Source organism: Brassica napus, chromosome A2 (assembly GCF_020379485.1).
Source record: "Brassica napus cultivar Da-Ae chromosome A2, Da-Ae, whole genome shotgun sequence".
In the NCBI taxonomy this organism is placed as follows: Eukaryota; Viridiplantae; Streptophyta; class Magnoliopsida; order Brassicales; family Brassicaceae; genus Brassica; species Brassica napus.
Window position 1 is genome coordinate 5,085,558 of NC_063435.1, and position 22,608 is coordinate 5,108,165.

General features: G+C 36.4%; 4 protein-coding genes across 4 annotated transcripts; 2 read left to right on the forward strand and 2 right to left on the reverse strand.

Moving 5' to 3' along the window:
* Positions 1-307: 307 nt before the first annotated feature.
* LOC106389408 (30S ribosomal protein S16-2, chloroplastic/mitochondrial) lies at positions 308-1,925 on the reverse strand. The gene is made up of 3 exons (XM_013829647.3): positions 1,677-1,925; positions 1,548-1,593; positions 308-818 (listed from the first exon to the last, which is right to left on the reverse strand). Exons 1-3 carry the CDS (start codon positions 1,807-1,809, stop codon positions 587-589), a joined length of 411 nt encoding a protein of 136 aa, XP_013685101.1. The 5' UTR covers positions 1,810-1,925; the 3' UTR covers positions 308-586.
* Positions 1,926-1,984: 59 nt separating this feature from the next.
* LOC106389394 (zinc finger CCCH domain-containing protein 65-like) lies at positions 1,985-5,124 on the forward strand. The gene is made up of 8 exons (XM_013829629.3): positions 1,985-2,250; positions 2,343-3,073; positions 3,163-3,228; positions 3,320-3,451; positions 3,544-3,594; positions 3,734-3,874; positions 3,969-4,738; positions 4,828-5,124. Exons 1-7 carry the CDS (start codon positions 2,094-2,096, stop codon positions 4,671-4,673), a joined length of 1,983 nt encoding a protein of 660 aa, XP_013685083.1. The 5' UTR covers positions 1,985-2,093; the 3' UTR covers positions 4,674-4,738; positions 4,828-5,124.
* Positions 5,125-8,871: 3,747 nt separating this feature from the next.
* Positions 8,872-14,117, forward strand: LOC106389416 (receptor-like serine/threonine-protein kinase ALE2). Its single transcript, XM_013829660.3, has 11 exons — positions 8,872-9,394; positions 9,584-9,826; positions 10,001-10,135; positions 10,211-10,273; positions 10,369-10,506; positions 10,594-10,809; positions 10,894-10,971; positions 11,051-11,710; positions 11,842-12,231; positions 12,323-12,569; positions 13,202-14,117. Exons 1-11 carry the CDS (start codon positions 9,325-9,327, stop codon positions 13,872-13,874), a joined length of 2,913 nt encoding a protein of 970 aa, XP_013685114.2. The 5' UTR covers positions 8,872-9,324; the 3' UTR covers positions 13,875-14,117.
* Positions 14,118-14,483: 366 nt separating this feature from the next.
* On the reverse strand, positions 14,484-19,085 carry LOC106389422 (beta-galactosidase 4-like). Its single transcript, XM_013829673.3, has 18 exons — positions 18,822-19,085; positions 18,439-18,534; positions 18,226-18,338; positions 18,081-18,147; positions 17,890-17,982; positions 17,633-17,776; positions 17,208-17,296; positions 16,941-17,046; positions 16,756-16,840; positions 16,560-16,678; positions 16,313-16,474; positions 16,058-16,233; positions 15,849-15,958; positions 15,586-15,695; positions 15,375-15,485; positions 15,175-15,279; positions 14,862-15,067; positions 14,484-14,774 (listed from the first exon to the last, which is right to left on the reverse strand). Exons 1-18 carry the CDS (start codon positions 18,993-18,995, stop codon positions 14,672-14,674), a joined length of 2,169 nt encoding a protein of 722 aa, XP_013685127.1. The 5' UTR covers positions 18,996-19,085; the 3' UTR covers positions 14,484-14,671.
* Positions 19,086-22,608: the final 3,523 nt, after the last annotated feature.

The following is a 22,608-nucleotide window of genomic DNA, read 5'->3' on the forward strand; positions in this document are numbered from 1 at the left end:
CAAATTTAGTCGTGGAATCGTTCAAGTTTCTATGATTCATTGATTCGTTCATTAATGAGCTTGACTACTTATTTCAGCTAATCCCTCTAATTATAAAATGAGATAGGTTATCGCATTTGTAATCATGCATCATGGTCGAGCCAAAAATCTCAAATAGTTCGACTCTTCTAAGATTCATTGGTGTCGGATCATTTGGCAGAAAGTACATGTTTTAGCACAAATACATGTGGGAGGAAACTGGTTATGTTCCTTGTGCAGGACCTCATCATCTTCTTCTTCATCCTCATCATATTCACAAGAGACCATATCAATCTACACAAATCGATTAAAGAATAGCTCATATAGGTAGTGTTAATAAGCATATCCTAAACCTTAAATTTATAACCTGAATCTCCCTCAAGGCCTCTCAACACACGCCTTGATGTTTACACCCAAACATGGGGAATTATGCAAAGGAATAAAATAAACCAAGATTAACTAGAAATGTGCGTTATACAAAAGTACCAAACAGAACTTCGAAGCTACAAAGACAAAGGCTAACGCCAATAGTTCACGGACTCTCGTCTTCTTCCTTTAGTCTAATGAATCACGGACTCTTGTCTTGTGCATTGTCTTCTTCCTTAGGCTGGTTATCGATGATAACCGGTGTTTTCTTCTCTGCATCCACAAAGCGACCTGTCATTGGATCAACAGGGCGAGTGTCTCTTTCCCCGCCTTTACGTCCCATAGCCACCATTGGAGGAGGAGGAAGTAAACCGGATCTGAAAAGGAGACGCTGAACCGGGTCTGATGCCTGAGCACCAACAGATAACCAGTACCTGTACAGAAAAAACAAACAAAATGTCCATTAATCAGAAAAAAAATACATTCGTATTTAATTAAATTTACACCTCCAGAACAAGATTAATGATTTTTTGACTAGGTTCTAGCTAATCTTGGCATGTCTTCTGCTACTATCCAGACGTCATAAACTTAAATGATGCAAAAGGGCATGACAATTGACAAGATTCCAAAAAGCTGCATAGCCTTCATGATCACCATATTATATATGCAATCTTGTATAGGAATGTTAAGTGTTCATACAAATCAATAGATTCTTCATCTCACAGTAAGATGAAGCAATGGTCCATAACTCAAAGCAGAAGTTCCTCAGAAAAGACTCAAGACTGGAGGAGTTTCATTAGTTATATATATACACACTAAAGTTTGTTAAAGCATTTCCACAAAATTTAATCTGTTTCTTAAATCAGTAATTGATTCAATCTCAGTATTGGTTCGACTAACAGTTAGCATGACAAGGATGATCTAAAAAAAGACATTCAAGACAAAACTCATCTCTTTTTTCTTGTATTAGATGGAAAGACAGTTAACTACTAACGAAAAATGTGACTATAAAACCGTGACTGATATCTTCTAGAACTAATTTAGCAGTCAACCAAAACATTTCAAATGCACAAGCTCTGAAGAGTGATAAGTAAACAAAGAGGGCTTCCTCCTTGGCCTTCCAAATTCAAATGTGAAAAGGGAACAAGATAAAAGGAACATACTTGATTCGATCGAACTTGAGACCCATTCTCTTACCACCGTCCTGGCCTGCAATACACAAAACGAAACAGTGTAACAAATCAAAGAAGAGAGCAATCGAAAAAAGGAATAGACTTTCTTGATTAAATCACCTGGCAAAGGATTGAAGTAACCCAAGACCTCGATGTGCTTCCCGTCTCTCGGAGATCTGCTATCCGCCGCCATCACCCTAAAAAACGGTCGGTTCTTGCATCCTAGTCTCGATAATCGTAGCCTCACAACCATCTTTCTCTTCTCCCTTGCGCGAAACTCACAAAATGATCAAAGATAGATAGAGAGAGAGAGACTGAGATCGATAAGGTTTTAGGGTTTTTCCCTGATCCTCAAAACGACGCGGTTCGATAACGTCCGTTTTAACGAGTCAATAAGTCAAACCGTCTATTTTCACGGCGCCGTTACATAATCAAGACGGTGTTTCCATCATATACACAAGAGGATTCTGTTCGCCGCTACAAGACGGCCTTTCTCCGACGATCAGCACCGTTAGAGATTACTCTACGGCGAAGACGATGGAGTCTACCGTAGCTCCGCTTCCTCACCGACGGTCGCATCAACCGAATCGAAGTTTTCGCTCTGTTCTTCATCACCTCTGCTCGAGTTTCGAAAGTAATAGCCAAATATCTCTCGCCACACCGGATGTTCTCCGGGAGCTCGTCACTAGAACAGGTGAGAATCTCTTCTCGTATCGCAATTCGAACTTCTTTCTCTCTGATTTTTTGAGCTTTTATAATTTCGATTTCGTGTGTTTCTGAGTATAGAGACGGCTCAAGCTTGCGAACCTGGTGAAGTTCTGCTGACGGAGAATCCATTGATCCTTGAGCCAAGATCAGATGAATTTAGAACTGAGAACGTGGAGACGGTTTCACTCGAAAATAATCTGATGCTTGGAGATGTTTTCGACGGAATTGATTTGCAAGATGCATCTGTTCGTAGCCAGCATAAAGACTTTTTCGACGAGTTTGAGCTGATTATCAGTGGAAGTGGAGACTTTGCTTCAGAGAGTTGTGTGAATCTATGTGAGGCGTTGGATGTTGATGACTATGGTGGTGGTGATGATGGTATGGCCAAACAAGCGATTGATTTTGTTCAAAGTGTTCCGGAGAAGCCTAGTGTTGCAGATGAGGTTCAGGTAGATTCTGTAGTTAGGAGTAAGGAAGAGGAAGTTCCCAAATTAGTTGGAGTTTTGGAGACTAATGATGAAGAGATGGGACTTGTTACTAGTAGTCAGGTTTTGACAGATTCTATTCTTCAGATGGTTGAAGATGATGACGAGGTTGAAGAAGGAGAGATATCTGGGGATGATGGTGATTATAATATGCTTGTAGGAGATGATTTTCCAATGGAGAGGCACGTGGAGGAGACGCATGTCTCACAAGAGGATTTGGATAAAAGAGGAGAAGGGACTAGTAGTAAGAGTACTTGTTTTGAGGTAGTGAATGGTGAAACTGGAGTTAAGGAGAATGATCTAACTTCCAAAAACCAAGAACAGGTATCAGAATGCCATGTTGCTGATTATATTCTGATCTCTTGTATGGCGTTTACAAAAGCTGACTTGTTTTTGTACATTTTTGTCTGCAGATGGCTTCTCAAACTTGCATAAAGAAAAAGTCTGTACCTTCTAAGGAAGCAAAAGCTAGAAAGAAGGTAACTATTCTTCATAGGAATATCTTGCAATCAGTTTCTTTTTTGTGTGTGGCGTAGGACGTTTGGTTACTGATAAGCTATTTTCATACAGGCGAAAGCTCGGAAGAAAAGAGCTCAAGAGCGTATAGCACTTGGCGTGAAGAAGTTGAAACTGAAGCCAGTAGCTCCCAAACCAAAACCTATAAAATATTGTCGACACCATCTCAAGGGACGGTGCCATGAGGTATGCACTGTGGCGCTGGATTCTACAAGATTCTATGGAACTTTAGTTTTGTTTTCTTGTCGCTGACGGAAACTTTTTTCCATGTTTTGCAGGGAAAAGACTGCAAATTTTCACACGATATAATTCCGGAAACTAAATCTTCGGTATGATTTACTGTTTCACGACATATACTACTCTTCTGAACTTTATCTAGCAGCAATTATTTAGACAAAATCTGAATGTTATATTTGTTTCTCTGTGGTCTCCACTCATTATATACTTAATGACTTCTTGTTGTTTCAGCCGTGCTGCTACTTTGCAACTCAGTCATGCATGAAAGGAGACGATTGTCCGTTCGACCATGATCTGTCCAAATACCCTTGCCACAATATCGTGACCAAAGGTTTCTGCCACAGGGGTGATAAGTGTTTGTTTTCGCACAAGGTAAAAAAAAAAAACTACCTCCTCGTGATTCTTCTTCCGACTCTTATTATATATTTGATCTTTTGATCCTAATATACCAGTTTTCAATTAACAGGGTACTCCACAAGCTGCTTCAGATACACCGAGTGCAAATATAACAACCTTATCAAGTAACATCGCTGCAGCATCTTGTTCGCCTCAGAAATCAAATAAACAAACCGTGAGACAGGCCATAGCCAAATTGCCGGCTATTCAAGCAAGAGTTTCAAGTTCAGCTGCGTTTTTGAAGCCCTCTAGTCAACCCAACCAAAAGAACTCATCTGATGCATCATCTTCAAAGATCAATGAACATGCAACACCTCCACAGATTCCTCCTTTGAGAAACCCATCCGTTGCTCCTAAGGGTATGAGTTTTCTCTCTTTAGACAAAACCACACAAGAGAAGGAGGTCAAACCGTCTCTTGGGTCCAAGCAAAACACACAGAACTATGATAATCAGAGCTTGAAGCAGTCACAACAGATAAGCTCTGTTCCTCTGGTGGCTCCCAAAGGAATCAGTTTCTTACCATCTGCATTGGAAGAACCAGCAAGTTGTAGTAATCTCAAGACAACGCCTAACATACACATTCAAAGTTCTCTACACTCTGCCATGAAACTCGCTGCAGAATTCGAATCTACTAAAGTTGAGAGACGCACAAATGGCCCCGAAGAAGCTGTAAACAAGGGGGGCGTCACAGTTAACACTGTAACCAGAAACTCAGGGAACATATCGTCCAAGATCCTCAACTTCTTGTCAAGCTTTAACCATGGCAAAAACTGATCTATATTTGGTTTCTCTTTGAGATGAAAGAAAGAAAAACTAAACTCAGTGTTTAGTGCACTCAGGTATTGTGCTTTCGTTCCAGCTTAATACCAAAATTATATAGATCTTTATGTTTCTTGCTAACTGCCTTTAGACTTCACATTTTCTCTAGGTCTGAAGCTGAATCCTGCAATGCATCGTCATCGAAACGCCTCCTCATGTTTAGAAACAGGTTTCTACAGTTTTCTTTATATTTGCTAATTAGAAGCTTGCACTCTTCCATCTTATTTCCCTTGTTAATTTTACCCTTTTTTCCTTGTAAACACTTTAGTTGATATAGTACTTTGTTTAAGAAGAGAGTGATCACTACATAACCATGTGCTTGACCTGTTTTCACCTAAACCAGTCATTGTCCTTGTTCCTTTTTATTTTTCTTGTTGGTTGGTTAAGAAATGGTACTTGCTCTTTCCTTTACAGTAGTAATCTATAATTTTTAAGCCAAGATACTGCAATAAAATCCAATCTTCTCAATAGACATGTCAGCCAAAAACCAGTTTGTAGCTGGCGAAGCTGGTTTTGTCAAAAGACTCAAAACAGTGAAAGTGAATCAGATTCAAGCTCTGCATAAGTATTGGTGCCTTGAGAATGAGGTTTGGTCAACACATGGTAAATGATGAGAGAAGCATCATCTCGTCATCTCTAAGGTGTAACTTAAGTTTTTTCCTTTTGTAGTTGTTGCAGCTTTAGCTAAAGAGTAAAGAAAGAAAAAAGCTTCATCAACTGGTACAAAACAAACCCTTCTATAAAGGGTTTATAGATTCTGTCTAAGCACATGGTGCCCTTCTTAGTTTTAATACCTTCTCTCGTTCCTTTATTTGTGAAAGTGAAATTTTGCTGGTCCCACTAGTGTCTCTCTATATCTCTCTTTAAATGCATCATCTACTATTTCACTTTCTGGTAATACTGTATGTTAATTGCAACTTCTTTTTAGATTATTATACTCCCATTTGAATCTCTATATATATCTCTTCAAATGCATCAACTGCCATTTAATTTTCTAGTAATTTAGGTTAACTGCATCTTTTGGACTATTTAACCCATTTGTTGTTTCTTAGGTTATTTTGGAAAAAAGAATAATAAATAAAAGATGGCGTTAGTTTAGTACAGTACTACTACCTGGACTTGGTCAGATCCAGTTCAGAGTGGAATATTTATTTATATCGGTGGGTATATAGCAGTAATTAACTGTCACGAGTCACGACTCACGAGTCTCAACAAGATTTTTCCGGACCATCATACGATGATTCGGAAGTAACTATATGTATAATTTTAATATTATATATAAGGGAGGCTAGAAGCCTATAATATAGTAGTAGTAGACTAATAGTTTTTTTTTTTTGTAACTGGCTTCAAAGACTAATAGTTAAGAATATTAGATTATATATTTTTGACCGTGTTAGATTTTGACACTAATCCATACATTCAACCATTCTGTGAGTCTTATACAAATTAATATTTTTACTTTAATTAATTTTGGTTCGGCTCAAAATGTTTTTCCACCTAATTACGTTGAACTCTTTTATATGATTCAAAGAATATATTAATTTGTTTGAACAGTAAAGAAACAAGGACTCAACGTCGCTGTCTACGATCACTTACAATCAAACGACATATCCAAGCTTGAACTGGGACGTATCGATGGTATGTCCCCACGCAAGAAACCAAATCTACGATCTGCATTTCTCGCCACTACGTCTCGTTATACTTTTATTATTCATCTGTTTTTTTTCTTTTTTTTAGTTGTGTGAATGAATCTCAGGATTTCTTGTCGGTGCATTGAAAATAAATGTTGTTTTTTTAAAACAAAATTATTATCTTTTGGTTATTATTGTTTTGGCCAATCAAGAATTTTGTTTTGTTTTATTGCACTTCAATAGTTTTCAATGACTTTTTTTTTGGGATAAAATGTTAAATTTTATATAAATTTTAAGTTTTTCGCAGCAATCACAAAGATAACGAATAGCAGAAAACAGAAATCAAACTACGACAACAAAACCAGAGAACAACATCAAACCAAAGACTAAGGACATCTCCATCTCCACTCCATAATTTACTCCAAAAATGGAGTGGAAAATGGAGTATGAACAAAAAATAAAAAATCTCTCCATTTATAGAGTAATCACTTTTTTATTTCTTCACTATTTCATTTTCCAGTCTATTTTGCAGTAAATTGTGGAGTCGGACAGAGGAATATGCAGACCAAGACCAATGCAGGAAGCAAGTCTTCAATGGAACTGATTCTTTCACCACGTGTTTTGCAACGTTGTGTTTTTCTTTTTCTGGTTGTTGATAAATTCTTACGAAAGAGCTGGTTTTGCTTGGCTTTACTCTTCTGTTCACAATCTTGTGATTAACATATTCAGCTCTGTTCTTGTGTATCGAACGTAACCACAATCGGTTTGTTGTGAACAGAAGGATTGTTTCTGTAATTAACATATTCAGCTCTGTTCTTGTGATTAACATATTCAGCTCTGTTCTTGTGATTAACATATGCCACAGAGCTGAATTATGGTGATAGTATGCCATACCAAAATATGATAAACGTCATATATAAAACCGATTTTGAACATATCGAGAAACATTTATATTCATTCAAGAAATTAAATTTTTATATCAAATGTTGTATTTAGCACCGTTTTTGGACATATCAAAATGAAACGTTTATATTCGTCCAGAAAATTTAAATAATTGATATACAGATCATCGGATTCTTAAATTAATTAAAAATAGTTTATTTATTAGTTTTATAATTGTTTTAACCTCCATATATTTCATTATCAGTTTTGATCTTATTGGTTTCACAAACTAATTCAACCAAAAGTTTTCTTTCGGTGATAGTTGGATCAACGGGATATGATCGTGTTAATTTGTCTTCGCATTGGATTCCTTTTTAGATCCAACAAAGTTCCCAATTCAAGACAATTTTCAATCGATTCCACTGCTTAGTTTCTTCGACAGTGGGGATTAACAATTATGAAAGTTTGGACTTCATATAAATAATCATACAATACTAAGAGATATAGACAAACATCAAGTTTGAAGGTGATAACGCGGATGAGAGCGAAAATATAAATTTAGTTATGGATGTTAACGTAATATATATTTTCTTCTAAGTTACCGTAATATTAATCTTGAGAAAAAAAGTTACCCAAATATTTATACAATAACTTTTTTTGACAAAAAAGTTTCATATAATAACTTAATTTATTGCAGTCTAATAACATCTCCACGCCACTCCATAATTGATTCGGGTCGGAGATGCGTTTAGTCACATATTGAATTTGATAGACTTTCCACGCAGTTTATCTCATTCTTGCGAGTTGCGACTGTTACAAAATGGGATATGAAATCTTGTCCCAAGTTGGGTAATGCTTCCATATGGTTGGTTATAATTTCAATCGGAGACAACTTCTACTGTTTGGAGTTCTCTGTAGTACATATAAAACAAACATGATTCACATGACAGAAAACGATAATTATAGGAATCATGTCATTTACTGAACGATGTTAATATGTCATAAAAGTGACAAATAAGTATCCTAAAAGGTGGGTTTAGCTGTATAATTCTAATTGACATGATACCCATTTTTTTTATTGATAAAAATCTAAAACAAAATGGTGGTTGGTTAGGCAATCTAAGAAATTAAATACATGAAAAGAATAATGTTTAATTCTTTCGAGTATTGCTTTATTTTTGTGTCTATAGCAATAATTATAGATAATTGTTTTTATATAACTACTAAAAGTATTACTATTGATAGTTTTTGAAATGAATTCATCAGTAAAGTTATTATTTATTTCAAATATAAAATATGATTATATTTTATTAGTAAATATTTTAAAACTTGAGAAATATAAACTAAATAATTTCTCAAGTTTCTTAAAATAGTATACATTAACAAGATATTAAAATAATTTAGTTTTTCTTTTTAAATATTAAATACTAATTTTATTTTAAGTTTGAGATATATTATGTTTGGGAAAGGCTGAAACACATATACTCAAACCAATTTATTTACCAAAATAAAACAAGATATGTGTAGGGAATCTATTGAGTATTGACTATTGAGTCTCTATTAACATTAATATTAAATTAAAATTTACGTCTTCAACCTAAACAGAGAAAAAATAAACAAATGGGTTCAAAACCCACTAGGCTCTCTTAAACACACTAGTTTCCTCCATTGACACTATTATCCCACTAGCTTCAAAATCATCCCAGCTTTTCTGTTAAAACAATTCTTTTTCTTTCTCCATCTCTCTATCTCTTGTGACCAACTGGGAGCAGAAAGAAACGTCTCTGTTCAAACATGGAGATTGAAGATTAATTGCATCCCTCACCGTTCTTCTTACACCAAACTCGTTTCTGTTATTAATTCCCTCTCTTTTGTGAGAGCATTAAACTCTCATAAATAAAGTAGAACAAAAAATATCATTCATTCCTTTGCTTCTTTCTCACTGTTACTTTCTTCTTCTTGCGTTTTAAGTCATCTCTCTCCTTCTGCCACTTCGATTTTTTTTCTCTCTCAGCACTAAACCTGGAGCTTGATATTACCCATCAAACTTCATCTTCCTCGTGATCATCGAGGAAGCTGATCTCTTCTATGGAATGGAGATTCTGATGTACTTCCTAAGGTTCTGTTTACTTTCGTGTGTTTTAGTTGCTGCTTCTTCCTCAGGTAGGTTTGATTCATTATTCCGTAAAGAAAGCAATCATTTTTACATTGTTTGATTACATTCAGACAAAACCCAGATGCATCAACTTGCTTATTTTGTTGTCTTTTTCGGTTTTATTTATTATATTTTCAACCAAGGCATTATAATTCTAGGTATTATCATCAAACAATGAGCTTGTATTTCGATTTCAGGATTGGACTTGTTGTCTCCATCATCATCATCACCACCGCCTCCGTTACCTGTAACTTCAAAAGGGGTTGGTGAAGTACCGATTAGTTCACCGGAATCTCACAAACCCGGCAATGCGCCACCGCCTAAAGCCTCGCTACCATCTAGTCCTCCTATAGCTGACTTAAAAGCTCCTCCGCCGAAAGATTCTTCCGGAAGCAAACCACCAGCCGGTGAGCCTATTGTCTCGGTCCCTTCTGCTCCAGGTATATATTGAAATGTTGTTTCTCTGACAGACAATAAGTCGAACACTTGGCAATCACTTGGCATAAATCTTGAATCTTTAGCTTTCAATGTTCTTTTTTGGATCTTTAGCTTGTAATGTTCTGTAATTAGCATGAATCTTGGATCTTGAACTTGTAATGCTCTGTTTTCTGCAGGCCCTGTTTCATCCCCTGTTTCAGATATACCTCCATTTCCATCGGTGGCTCTGCCTCAGCCTACTCCAAGCATTGTGCCTCCTAGAAATGCTTCTAACAATCATAAGCCCCCTATTGAAAAGCATGTTGCTCCTGGTACAATACTCCTGCTTGCCCCTTACTCTGTTTCGCTTTGTATGCCATAAACTCATTTTGTGTTCTCTGAATCAGTTGCATCTCCGCCAACCATTTCACCGCCAGTCATACCAAAGTTACCACACTCTAGCTCACCTGGTATGTTGTGGTTTGTGTAACTATACTTGAATCTCTATTTACTTTCCTCACATTGTAACCAAAAATGTCTCTGTTTAATCCTCTTCTCTGAGCAGTACCCACCTCTAGTCCAACAAGAAACTCACCAACTACACTCCCCGCTTTCCCCATTGAATCTCCTCCCAGCGATAAAAGTCCTGTTGCTGCACCATCAAATGAAACTGCTAAACCCTTACCTATCTTACCACATCAAGGTTTGTCTTTTTTGGGCCATCAATCATATAAGTTACTCTTGTTTCCAGTATCAAGAAGACTAAACTCATGTTGTTATTACATTGCAGATTCTCCTACTTCGATTGCCTCCTCATCCCCAAAGTTTAATAGACACTCTCATCGCACATCATCATCTCCTCCTTTGAATCATCTACATCATCAAGATCGAAAGAAGATCAAAGATAATCCACCTCCTCCACCACCAAACAAGTCAAACCGTAAAGGTCCAATCTCTTTCTCAATGCACCCCATCTCCATAGCTCCATCACCTTCTCCCACCCAAGGTTTGCTTCCTCCACTCTTAAAACTTTTTCAACAACACATAGACAAAATCTCATTGCTAAACTCTCTTTTATTTCTCCTTAAAGCTTTCCCTCTCAGGTCCTCTTCAAAACCTCGAAAACTCCCACCTCTTCAAGCACTCCCTCCTCCTCCCCCTAACTCAGGTCTCTCTCAGATTTGTTTCAGACACTTTCTGTCTTTTCACTATCTTTGTTTTAATCTGAAACCACTTTTCTTCTCCAGATTGTTCATCAACCGTCTGCTTAGACCCCTACACAAACACACCTCCAGGATCTCCCTGCGGCTGCGTCTGGCCCATTCAGGTCGAGCTTCGTCTCACCATGCCCCTCTACGACTTCTTCCCAATGGTCTCAGAGTTCGCTCGAGAGATAAGTGCTGGAGTATTCATGAAACAAAGCCAAGTCCGTATAATGGGAGCCAACGCTGCCACTCAACAGCCTGACAAAACCATTCTTCTCATCGATTTAGTCCCACTTGGAGACAAGTTCGATAACATGACAGCTATGCTCACTTACCAGAGATTCTATAGGAAGAAAGTGTACATAGACGCAACAACCTTCGGCCAATACGACGTCGTTTACGTGCGTTATCCTGGCTTACCGGTGTCTCCCCCTTCCGGGGGCATGACTGTTATAGATCATGAACCGTTCTCTCGTAATAATAACAACAACGGGATGGTGAAGAAACCGTTCGGAGTTGATGTTCCAAAGAAGATGCGGAAGAGAGAGATCAATGGTGGAAGCATTGCTGTGATTGTTTTGTCAGCTGCTGCTTTTATCGGTTTGTGTTTCGCCGTTGTTTGGTTCTTGGCTTTCCGGCGAGGGAGAGCTCGGCGGCGGCTTTCTACAAGAGCATCACTACCTTCTCTCACCAAACCTCCAGGTAAATAAAAAGAATGATAAGTTCCCTTCAGTGTTCTAAAAATCGGTCCAGGCGACGCCTGGGCGACAGCTGCCGTCTAGCGATTTCTTGAACATTGGTTTAGCTCAACTTAGCTTTGTGGAACATTGCAGGTTCTGTGAGATCTTTAACCGGAAGCCGGTTTAGCTCTACTTCACTGTCCTTTGAGTCAAGCATTGCTCCGTTGACTCTCTCTGCCAAGACGTTCACCGCAAGCGAGATAGTGAAAGCTACTAGTAACTTTGCGGAGGAGAGGGTTCTTGGTGAAGGCGGGTTTGGGAAGGTGTATGATGGTCTTTTCGATGATGGAACTAAAGTAGCGGTTAAGGTGCTGAAGAGAGATGACCAGCAAGGTAGTCGAGAGTTCTTGGCTGAAGTTGAAATGCTTAGCCGTCTTCATCATAGGAACTTGGTGAATTTGATTGGTATTTGTATTGAAGATCGTAACCGTTCTTTGGTTTATGAACTTATACCTAATGGCAGCGTTGAATCTCACCTCCACGGTATGTTTTTTGGACCTTAAGTGTCTTCACGGTTCAGATTGTTTATCTTTGAGATTATATCTTGTTCTCTTTTTGTTTTTTTTTTCTGTAGGGGTTGATAAAGAGTCTTCACCTTTAGATTGGGAAGCTCGGTTGAAGATAGCTCTTGGTGCAGCTCGTGGATTAGCTTATTTACATGAAGACTCGAACCCTCGAGTTATACACAGAGACTTCAAGTCAAGTAACATCTTGCTTGAACAGGACTTCACACCTAAAGTCTCTGACTTTGGTCTAGCTCGAAATGCCCTTGATGATGAAGATAACAGACATATATCCACACGCGTAATGGGAACTTTCGGGTAAGATAATACAAAGCAGAACTAGGCCTTGGAGTTCAATTTTTGGTTCGGTTCGGATTCGTTTTTTTTTTTTTTAATTCTAAAAATATAAAAACCATTCATTTTTTATGAAATTTGATTCGGTTATTTCAGTTTTCAGTTCGGTTTGGGTAACATTGTCAGGAACTGATTAATATCTTATAAAATTTTGGTTCCAGTTCGGTTCCGTTTTTTCGAATAATTCAGGGGAAAAGTAAGATCTTTACAGCTTTTTGGATTAAATATCAGGTAATTCGGATGAAATAAAATACTTCGGAATAAAATTATTAAGGTAATTCGGTTCTTACGGGCAAATTCAGTTTTTCGAGTAGTTTGGTTTATAAGTAGTAGTATTTTAAAAGTATTTGATAATTTTAAAACTAAATATATTTAATAATTACAGGTCTATAAACTGTATTGAGTTCTAGGTTCTGTTTCGATTTTTTGTTCCAGAGATATAGGAACCGCTTGGTTATTTATGAACCAATTCCGGGTTCAGTTTTTTTCGGGTTATGTTTTTCGGTTTTTGTTTATAGGCCTAACCAAAACCGAAACAAACTCCTCCTAACTGTTTTTGTTTTTGTTTTTAACTTGTAAGTGCTGCTCTTTGATAGGTATGTGGCGCCAGAATACGCAATGACAGGGCATCTATTAGTGAAAAGCGATGTCTATAGCTACGGAGTTGTGCTTCTGGAGCTACTCACGGGGCGTAAACCAGTGGATATGTCACAACCACCAGGTCAAGAGAACTTAGTTTCATGGACTCGGTCTTTTCTCACGAGCAGAGAAGGGCTTGAAGCTATTATAGACCAGTCTTTAGGACAACCCGAGATCCCATTCGATAGCATAGCTAAAGTAGCTGCTATAGCTTCGATGTGCGTTCAACCGGAAGTATCTCACCGTCCTTTCATGGGAGAAGTAGTGCAAGCTTTGAAACTTGTATGCAATGAATGCGATGAAGCTAAGGAACTTAACTCTGTAACTTCACTTACTCACGATGATCTGAGAGATGATAATGGAGCTGAGAGCTCTTGTGGTGGCGAGGGGTCTCGGAGGATGGTTCGGTATCCGTTGCTACCGAGTTATGACTCTGAGCCTGACACGGAGAGAGGACTTTCTGTGTCGGAAATGTTCACTGGTTCAGGGAGGTTAGAGAGAGTGTCTAACTCTGGTCCCTTGGCGTCAGGTGGAGGCAAGAGGTTCTGGCAAAAGATGAGGAGATTGTCCACGGGGAGTTTGAGTGAGCACGGGTCATCATCACTCATGGTACGATCCGGTTCACGGTGAAGGATCTTGGGCTGGTTACAGAACATTGGAGTTTTTGATTGTCCCTTTTAAGTTAAGAAAGGTGTCTTGTATTACAAGCAACTATTCTTAACCTTATGGAACCCGGTCAAGAGAGATCATGCCCGGTCCAATAGTTAGTTGAAAAGATGTATTTGCATCTTTAGAAGGAACAAGAGATCATGTGTTTATCTGATTTGAATGTACATATCACGTTTAAGTCAAAAGGCATCACACCTTTCTCTACAGTCCCGGTACAAGACCGGTTCTCTAGTCTATATTTGATTTTGGCAATCTAGATGTTACAGGACTTGTCCACTAGAGCTAGTTAGTAGTAGGCAATATCCAATGGGCAATGGGTAATGTAAAATCGAAACCCTCATATTTTGTTTATGTTATGAATTTTATTTTACTATTGATGATGATCAGTAACATGCACGTAATAAACAGCACAACTTCATAATATAAGAGAAACACAAACTCTGTTAATCAAGATATGTATCATGAATTTAGCTATTAGACTAATTCTTCATTGGTCTCTATATTTGAATTTGGCAATCAAGTAAGATGTAACTGGACTTGGAACTAGTACGTAGCCAATAGCCAATGATGGGTAATGAAATCGAGACCTCATATTGGTCTTGTTTTATAAAATTTTATTTGGCTATTGATGATGGATCAGTAATATACACGTTGTAATAACTGCACAATTACATAATGTTTTTATTCTCCAGCTCTGTCTCTATCTTCAAAAGCAAAGCCAGAGAGACAAACTCTCCTCAGATAATCAGAAGAAGCTTTCAAATTCGTTTCACCAGTGAGATTCCACTAGTATCACCACCCCACTCTTCAAATACAACTATAACGTTCTGAGGCTTGAGCCATGAACGAGGTACATGATACCTACAAAAAGAGACAACAACTCTATGTATCAAGATTTGTATTATAAGACCACATCCAAAAGGAAATAACAAACAGTTTTGTTCTTACCATCTTTGAGAAGCTTCACCACAATTACTTAGACATTTCGTGGCAGTGAATTCTCCAGCGTAGTTGCAACGTCCACAGTTTCCTCTAGCTTTATAAGCAGCCCAGTGACGACCAATGTTACGACCGTTTATCCAAACTTGACCTTTCCCCATTGTGTTCATATCCACAGCCAATGGTTCGTTTCCTGGTGGTGCCGCAAAAATAGACTGCAACAATTCAAACATAAAAATGTTTTTTTTTCATTTCTTCATTATTGTGTTTACAATCTAATTATGACATTATATTATAATTTGCTTTGTTGTGTTTATCTTACCTTGTACCAAGTCAATGGTTGATTCTTGGCCAAAAATGATCCTTGATTCCATCTAACAGAGGCAGTCGGGGTATGAAGACTCAAAGCTTCACCTTTCATACCAACCTGTTCAAAATCACATTTTAAATCATTTGTTATGATTAGTTTCTTGTTATTATCAAGAAACTCAAAACTTATTGGCTTTGAACATCAAAGAGTACCTTATAGGACCATTTCCATTTTGACATGTCCCATGTTCCTGAGTTAACTCCCTTTAGTGTGACCCCTCCAAGAATTCCTTTGTTCCACGTCTCAAAGTGTTTACCAACATTCTGCAAACAAACCAAGAACAACCACAAAGTTCAAAGATCTAATTAACAACAGAAAAAAAAAGAAAAAAAAAGGAGCTAGTTTATCCTATCAGGAACTAACCGGAAGACCAACAACAACACTCAACAGAGCAAGCTTGTTGACACCTGCGTGTAGCTTGATCTTCTGGCTAAATGTTAGTGAAGTGTGTTCAAGTGATCCATAAGCCCTTCCTGTAACATAGAACATACCACCCAACAATGTTGTCAAGTTACAAAACTAGACAAGATGAGACAAACCAAGCTTTAAAAAAAAAAAAACAAACAAACCAAGCTTTAAAAAATAAAAAAAGAAAACCAAGCTTTGATCGTTTGTGTTAATATTACCTGCAAACTGGCCATTGACAAAAACATGAAGAGCATGCCCAGCTGACCAAGCTGTAAGAAGAGGGAAATCACCAGTCTTCAGAAACCTCTCACCAGCACCAACTGTAATGCTGAGTAAAAAAATAACCACAAGGAAATAAACAAACCGTGAGTTTATTTTTTCCAGGAGACTGACACAAGTCAAGAGAGTTTTGAAGTTATATACTTACTCTGTTAGATACCAGAAGTAGTCAGACTTGTCCCAAGTCATGCTTATCTGTTCCACAAGCCCGTTTCTTGGAAACGTACCAGCTTCATTCGCAAAAGGAACCACTTCATTGAATGATTCCCAAGAGAATCTTGTTCCAGTTGAAACCATATTCCTGTGTGCGCTTGGTGCATTCACCTGTTTAATTCAATTTAATTTAAAAAATCATTAAGATAACTAGCTTTTCTTGACAAACAAGTTTTCTTTCTTTTCTAACCTTTGCGGTGTTGTAATATTCTGTTTTGCAATCAGGTAAAATACTAACGGACCAAGGAGGCAAATCATATGGGAACCCACGGAACATAACTCTCGCTGGAGAGTTCACATCGTTGTTCGATAAAAACGCAGCACAAGATGACTTAGACCAGAACACATGAGCCTGAAAGCAACATTCAAATGATCATTACGTTTCTTTCTATAAACGTTAACTAAAAAGTTACAAAAGAAAAGATTTGATCCTTTACCTCTTGTTTAGCTCCAAGATATGTGACGGTTGCATCAGCAGAAACCAAAGCTGGCTCGCTGAGTTTGATGACTTTATGTAATGCTTTCAAGTGACTGTACTTTGGTTCTCTTGGTAAGCCTTTACGTAGTAAACAAAATCATATTACCTAATCATTATGACAGATTTTGATGTATGTTCTCAGTTTTGGTTAGTACCGTATTCATCGAGAGGTGCGTCGTAGTCATAGCTTGAAGCCATGAACTCACCAGCAGTTCTGTCGAAGTTCGTCCCTCCATGATACTATATAAAAAGAAAACGTAAGTTGAACCGAGATGTTATTTTACACTGTTTTATATGTAGTCATTGCATTCGTATGTAGCTCTGTTTTATATTTACGTACCATATAGTAATTGACAAAGGAACCTCCTTTTTGTATGAATCTTGCAACGGAGTATGCTATATCTTCCACTGGTCTATATGGTACAGCACCTCCAAACTCGGTATACCTGAGATTTAATTTACAAATTGTTTTATTTATTTTTTAAGTTGAGAAATTTATGATTCTCAAAAAAGAAAGTTGAGGAAATTATCCTACTACAATCTATAATTTATATTTAACTGAATAAAGATAGTTTTATTTTCTCTGCATATTGATGTTGTGACTTACCAACCAGTCCAATTCTCTGTCCACATCTTGGGCTTGTTGATTGAGTTTGGTTTGAAATCCTCACAGTAATAACCATTGCATGTGTCGATCTGAAATTTGCATTAGCAAAAAAAATTATCATAAAGGAAAGGAGAAATTTGAGAGAATTCAACTTCACAAATAAAATATAATACGTAACTGGTCCAAGTTTGGTTTGTATTATTTTAATTTTGTACTGAGATAAATGAAAAAAACGAACCGATAATATATATTGCGGTAAAACCCAACCCATACCGAATCCACAGAAGTTTGGTTTAGATCAAAAACCCAAAATCATTTTTGTATTCAACTAAAAAAAGATGAAGAAGAATTTTCAGTTTTTCCTAACAAATACGTTCTTTGCCAAGGTATTTATAATTAGAAAGAAGGAAAAGGAAAGAACGTACAATTGGAGAAGGAGCATCCTCTTGCTTGCACATGATCCATGGAACACCTGTTTGGAGTCCTAATGCCATTTGAGCTGCCCATTGTGTGTAAGCCTTCGCAGGTGCACCACTATTCCACTCCACTGGTCCATATTCATTCTCAATCTGTCCATTTTTTTTCATTTACATAATAAAAACACTTTTAATTTGAGCCGTCCATGTCTAATCATTGGTTAATGATGATAATTAATGTAACAAGCAGCAACAATATGTGAAACCTGTGCAAGAATGATGGGTCCTCCTTGGGTTTGAAATAACCTTTCTGCTTTCATCATCCATACAATCTTTTCAGTGAATTTCTTCATTGCAGCCTTTTTCAATATCATTTAGAATTAACATTAATCATCAAATAAGGAGACAAAAACGTTGATATATAATGGGTGAAAGATAGGTATATTTAGAGTTAAACCTTGAAGGGCTCGTTATCCGTCCTAAAAGCTATACCAGGAACAAATTTGAGCCAAACCGGAAATCCCCTAGAAAACATAAAAGTTAATTAAAATCTTATAACCAATGACTTTTTTCTTTTTCTAAAGAGAAATATTTTAAATTACCCGAAGTTCCATTCTGCGCAGACAAAAGGGCCAATCCTGAGATTAACATAGAGACCAGCTTGCTGCACCAACTTGATAAACTTAACCAAATCATACCTGTCTCCAAAATAATACTGGACAACCAATAATGCAGAGAAAATGAGAATAGATGTGACTTGTGAGAGAAGAAAAGTAATTAAACAAACGGTTTAATCTTTATTCTTTTGTAATTACATTTCCAGGAGAAGGTTCGTGGCCGTTCCAAAAAACATAAGTCTCTATCACATCCAAGCCTCCTTCTTTGGCTTTCTGTATAAGACCAGGCCACATCTACACAAAAACAGAGCATTCAATGATTCATGCATTTATTCTTTAGAATAAGGAAAAAAAAATCTAACACATTATGTAGACAATAAGCAAAAACCCATGTGAAGTAGAAAGCTTGGAAAGAAAAACACATTGCACAAAATCAAATTAAGCCAATAAATTCAAGAAAACAGAGGAAAATAAGAGTTTTTTTTATTTATCAGAAGTTATGAAATTTACATTTAGGTTTTGCAGAAGAAACACCTAATAAATAAAAAAAGAAATTGATTGATGTGAATAAAGATTATTACCTCAGGGGTGCTTCGTGGATAGTGAATGGAACCTGAGAGAAGAATTCTTCTTTGTCCATTGATGATCACAGCTTTACGATCATAAGAGACAGTTGCTTTTACTGAACAGATCAATGATGAATAACAAAGAATAGCCAGAAAAATGGAGACTTTATCTCTAACATTCAATCCCATTTCTTTTGATTTTCCAGACGAATAAGATTCGTACTGAAAGAAAAATCTGTTAAAATGGGCTTTTGGGTTTGGAGCAATGCTTGTTTTGGAGTAATATATATAAGAAGAGAGAGATGGTGATACATATGATGTATGTATAGATTTTAAGGATAGCATATCTATTCTTTATTCTTGGAAGAGATTAAAGATAGAAATTTATCTTGAGTCTGTCTAATCTTGTTTGCTTTGTGCGGGTGAGTTTGAAACGTCACAACCTACTTATTTTAGTTTGATTAATTTTGGATTTTCTTTTTTTCCTTCCTCTTGTTATTGACTAGGTAGCTCACCCACAATATGAGGGGATATATATTTGTAGTATTGTTTCCTTTAAAACAATAATTTCAAAAGAAAAAAAATCAAGTGTTTTATGGAGTAGTAAATAACATAACGTGGAAGGAATTCGATGGACAAATACTATGCTTAAATAATTTTTTTTTGATGATTTGCAAATTTGAATTTTCAGAAGGAAATAATCAAGAGTGATAATTATGTGAAAATATAATGAAATTTAATTATAATTGTCCTTTTTATTCATATTTGGTTCTTATTTTTAAAATTTAATACAAGCTAAAATGATGGTATCTTTTAGTTATCATTTAAAATATTGTTTGAAGATTCTTTTTATACACTAAATGAAATTTAATTTTCTACTTTACCCCTAATTATTCTATTATTATTTTTCTCAGTTTTATTAATACATTAAAATAATAGGGTTAAAAGTTAAGGTGGTGTTATTCAATGGTAGATTTCAAGTTAATTCTTTAGATTTTATAATCTAGTGTTAGTTAATGATTCATTTTAAATCTTTTATTGAAATCTAGTGTTATTGGTTCTTGTATTTAAAATATTAGTATTAAAAAAATTGAAATCTAGTGTTATTGATTTTTATATTTACAGTTCTCTCCCTTAAAGAATTAAAAATCTATAGTTATTCAGTCAAAGATTTGAATATAGCATTTAAAATCCTGTGTTATTTTAATTTGATAGATTATTGCAACTTATTTGATTTAAAAGATTTTAACTGAATCTGGAGATTTTTTCATGTGTAAAATAGATCACTCAAAATCTAACCTTTTACCTACAGATTTCAAAAAGATATTTGTTATTATTATTGCAAATGAATAAATCGTGCCTTTTTTTCTTGATGTTATGTTATTTGGTTTGTGCATTTTTTGAAGATTCTTTTTATACACTAAATGACATTTAATTTTCTACTTTACCCCTAATTATTCTATTATATTTTTTTCTCAGTTTTATTAATACATTAAAATAATAGGCTTAAAAGTTTTTTGTTTAAAGTCCTACATTAAAATTATCAAATAATATGCAGTTTCTCAAAAAATTAACAATGATATTTATAATGCGAAACAGAAGAAATATTAATTGAACAAATAGACTGATGACACACAAAAATCATTCTAATAAAAGGCATGTTGGTCTAGTGATCAGTACAAGGAGTTAGTTTCGTTGTATCATATAGGGGTGGGCGTTCGGGTACCCGTTCAGATTCGGGTCGGATATTTCGGATTTTTGGGTATTTCAGTATAGAGGTGTAGAACCCGTTCGGGTATTTCTGTACTTCGGGTCTGGTTCGGGTATTTTTAGTTCGGATTCAGTTATTTCGGATCGGGTTCAGATATTTAGATTTTGAAAAAAAAAAAAAAATTTCATTTCTCAAGTTTCTTGTATTTAAAAATATAACTTTCAGTTAACTAATTTTTTTATTTTTAATAGATTGAATGGTTAATAGATTTGGACATAACATTTTAAAACTAAAAATGCATTAATTTAGTTATTTTTTAAAAATTTTGGATGTAACTTTTTGTTAATTTTTGAAACAAAAAATTTGACATGCATTTTAAGTGAGTAGCAAATCATTTTTTCCGTAATTGTATGTATATCATATGAACTTAAAGTATGTGTAGTATCAATATAAATATTTTATATAAAATGAGAGATGTAAACTAGAAATATAAGGTTAATTATACATATATTCAGTTATCTTCGGATATCCATTCGGGTTCGGGTATTATCCGTTAGGGTTCGGGTATCCAATCTCTCCTTATTCAATACCCGTTCGGGTATTTTGCTACTTCGGTTCGGATTTCGGTTCGGGTTTTTCGGATCGGGTTCGGGTGCCACTTCGGATATCGGGTAAAGTGCCCACCCCTAATATCATAAGTTTAATCTATGTCCTTAGACAAAAAAAAAAAGAAAAAGAAAGAAAGTTAAATATATGTTCGGAAGGATAATTTATACCATGTCGTGCTCTTATCAACTATATATACACGCCCAAACCATCCACGGCTAATGGCCCATCCATGGCTAATGGGCCATCCGCGTCCGTTTTTTCAGTCTGTGGGTCTTATTCCATTCTAACGGTTGATATGTTAATTTTTCCAAAACCCGAAAGTCATGTTTACTGATCCAGTAATCACCACAAAACTTTTTTCCGTGCTTTGGCTTCACTCACACGGTATCGTGAATCACTTTCCAATAGGTCATCCATCATTTCACTACTCGAGCTCAAGCATACTTAACTCTGGAATTCTAAACGGATGTGTGATAGAAAAAGTAAGTCAACTTTGGTGATATAGATAGCCAAATCAATCATCTTAAGCATTTCTATGTATCACAACTCGGGATGTTACAATTCACCCCCTCTCAAAGAACGCAACGTTCTTGTTGTGCCTCATGACATGTCTCAAGACACTTCTCGGGCCAGAACCGAGATGGCTAACCTGACTTTGATACCACTTATAACGCTCTGACCGTCCATGACTAATGGGCTATCCACACCCGTTTTCTCGGCATGTGGGCCCTATTTCTTTCCGACGGTCGGTGCATTAATTTTTCCAATGTCTGAAAGGCATGTTTACTGACCCTGCAATCACCACAAGACCTTTCGCGTGCTTTGGTCTCACTCACACGATATCGCGAATCACTTTTCCATAGATCACCAACTTTTCACTACTCCAGCTCAAGCACGCTTAACTATAGAGTTCTAAACAGATGTGTGATGGAAAAGATAAGTCCATTTTGGTGACATAGTTAGCCAAATCAATCATCTTAAACCTTTCCATATATCACAACTCGGGATGTTACAATTCACCTTCTCTCAAAGAACTCAACATTCTTGTTGCGCTCCACGACATGTCTCAAGACGCCTTTCAGGTCAGAACCGAGATGGCTAACTTGGTTTTGATACCACTTATAACTCCCTGACCGTCCACGGCTAATGGGCCATCCACGCCCGTTCTCTCGGCCTGTGGACCCCATTCCTTTCCAACAGTCGGTGCGTTAGTTTTTTCAAAGCTCGAAAGTCATGTTTACTGACCTTGCAATCATCACAAGACTTTTCCCTGTGGTTAAGCCTTACTCATACGGTATCACAAATCACTTCTCGATAGATCATCCATCATTTCATTACTTCAGTTTAAGCATGTTTAACTCTAGAATTTTAAACGGATGGGTGACGAAAAAAATAAATCAACTGTAGTAACATAAATAACCAAATCACTTATATTAAGTTTTTCCATATATCACAACTCACAACTCGTGATGTTACACCGTA

What these genes read in the sequence shown, in the direction of transcription:
- LOC106389408 (XM_013829647.3), bottom strand. Translation starts at nt 1,809, where the DNA reads ATGGTTGTGAGGCTACGATTATCGAGACTAGGATGCAAGAACCGACCG. An exon ending in TTACTTCAATCCTTTGCCAG is followed by an intron (nt 1,594 to 1,676) that starts GTGATTTAATCA and finishes TGTGTATTGCAG; the next exon opens with GCCAGGACGGTGGTAAGAGA. An exon ending in CTCAAGTTCGATCGAATCAA is followed by an intron (nt 819 to 1,547) that starts GTATGTTCCTTT and finishes TTTTCTGTACAG; the next exon opens with GTACTGGTTATCTGTTGGTG.
- LOC106389394 (XM_013829629.3), top strand. Translation starts at nt 2,094, where the DNA reads ATGGAGTCTACCGTAGCTCCGCTTCCTCACCGACGGTCGCATCAACCG. An exon ending in AAGCAAAAGCTAGAAAGAAG is followed by an intron (nt 3,229 to 3,319) that starts GTAACTATTCTT and finishes ATTTTCATACAG; the next exon opens with GCGAAAGCTCGGAAGAAAAG. An exon ending in TTCCGGAAACTAAATCTTCG is followed by an intron (nt 3,595 to 3,733) that starts GTATGATTTACT and finishes TTGTTGTTTCAG; the next exon opens with CCGTGCTGCTACTTTGCAAC.
- LOC106389416 (XM_013829660.3), top strand. Translation starts at nt 9,325, where the DNA reads ATGGAGATTCTGATGTACTTCCTAAGGTTCTGTTTACTTTCGTGTGTT. An exon ending in TGAAAAGCATGTTGCTCCTG is followed by an intron (nt 10,136 to 10,210) that starts GTACAATACTCC and finishes TCTCTGAATCAG; the next exon opens with TTGCATCTCCGCCAACCATT. An exon ending in CGTTGAATCTCACCTCCACG is followed by an intron (nt 12,232 to 12,322) that starts GTATGTTTTTTG and finishes TTTTTTCTGTAG; the next exon opens with GGGTTGATAAAGAGTCTTCA.
- LOC106389422 (XM_013829673.3), bottom strand. Translation starts at nt 18,995, where the DNA reads ATGGGATTGAATGTTAGAGATAAAGTCTCCATTTTTCTGGCTATTCTT. An exon ending in AGGATGCTCCTTCTCCAATT is followed by an intron (nt 17,297 to 17,632) that starts GTACGTTCTTTC and finishes TGCAAATTTCAG; the next exon opens with ATCGACACATGCAATGGTTA. An exon ending in AATATTACAACACCGCAAAG is followed by an intron (nt 16,234 to 16,312) that starts GTTAGAAAAGAA and finishes TGAATTAAACAG; the next exon opens with GTGAATGCACCAAGCGCACA.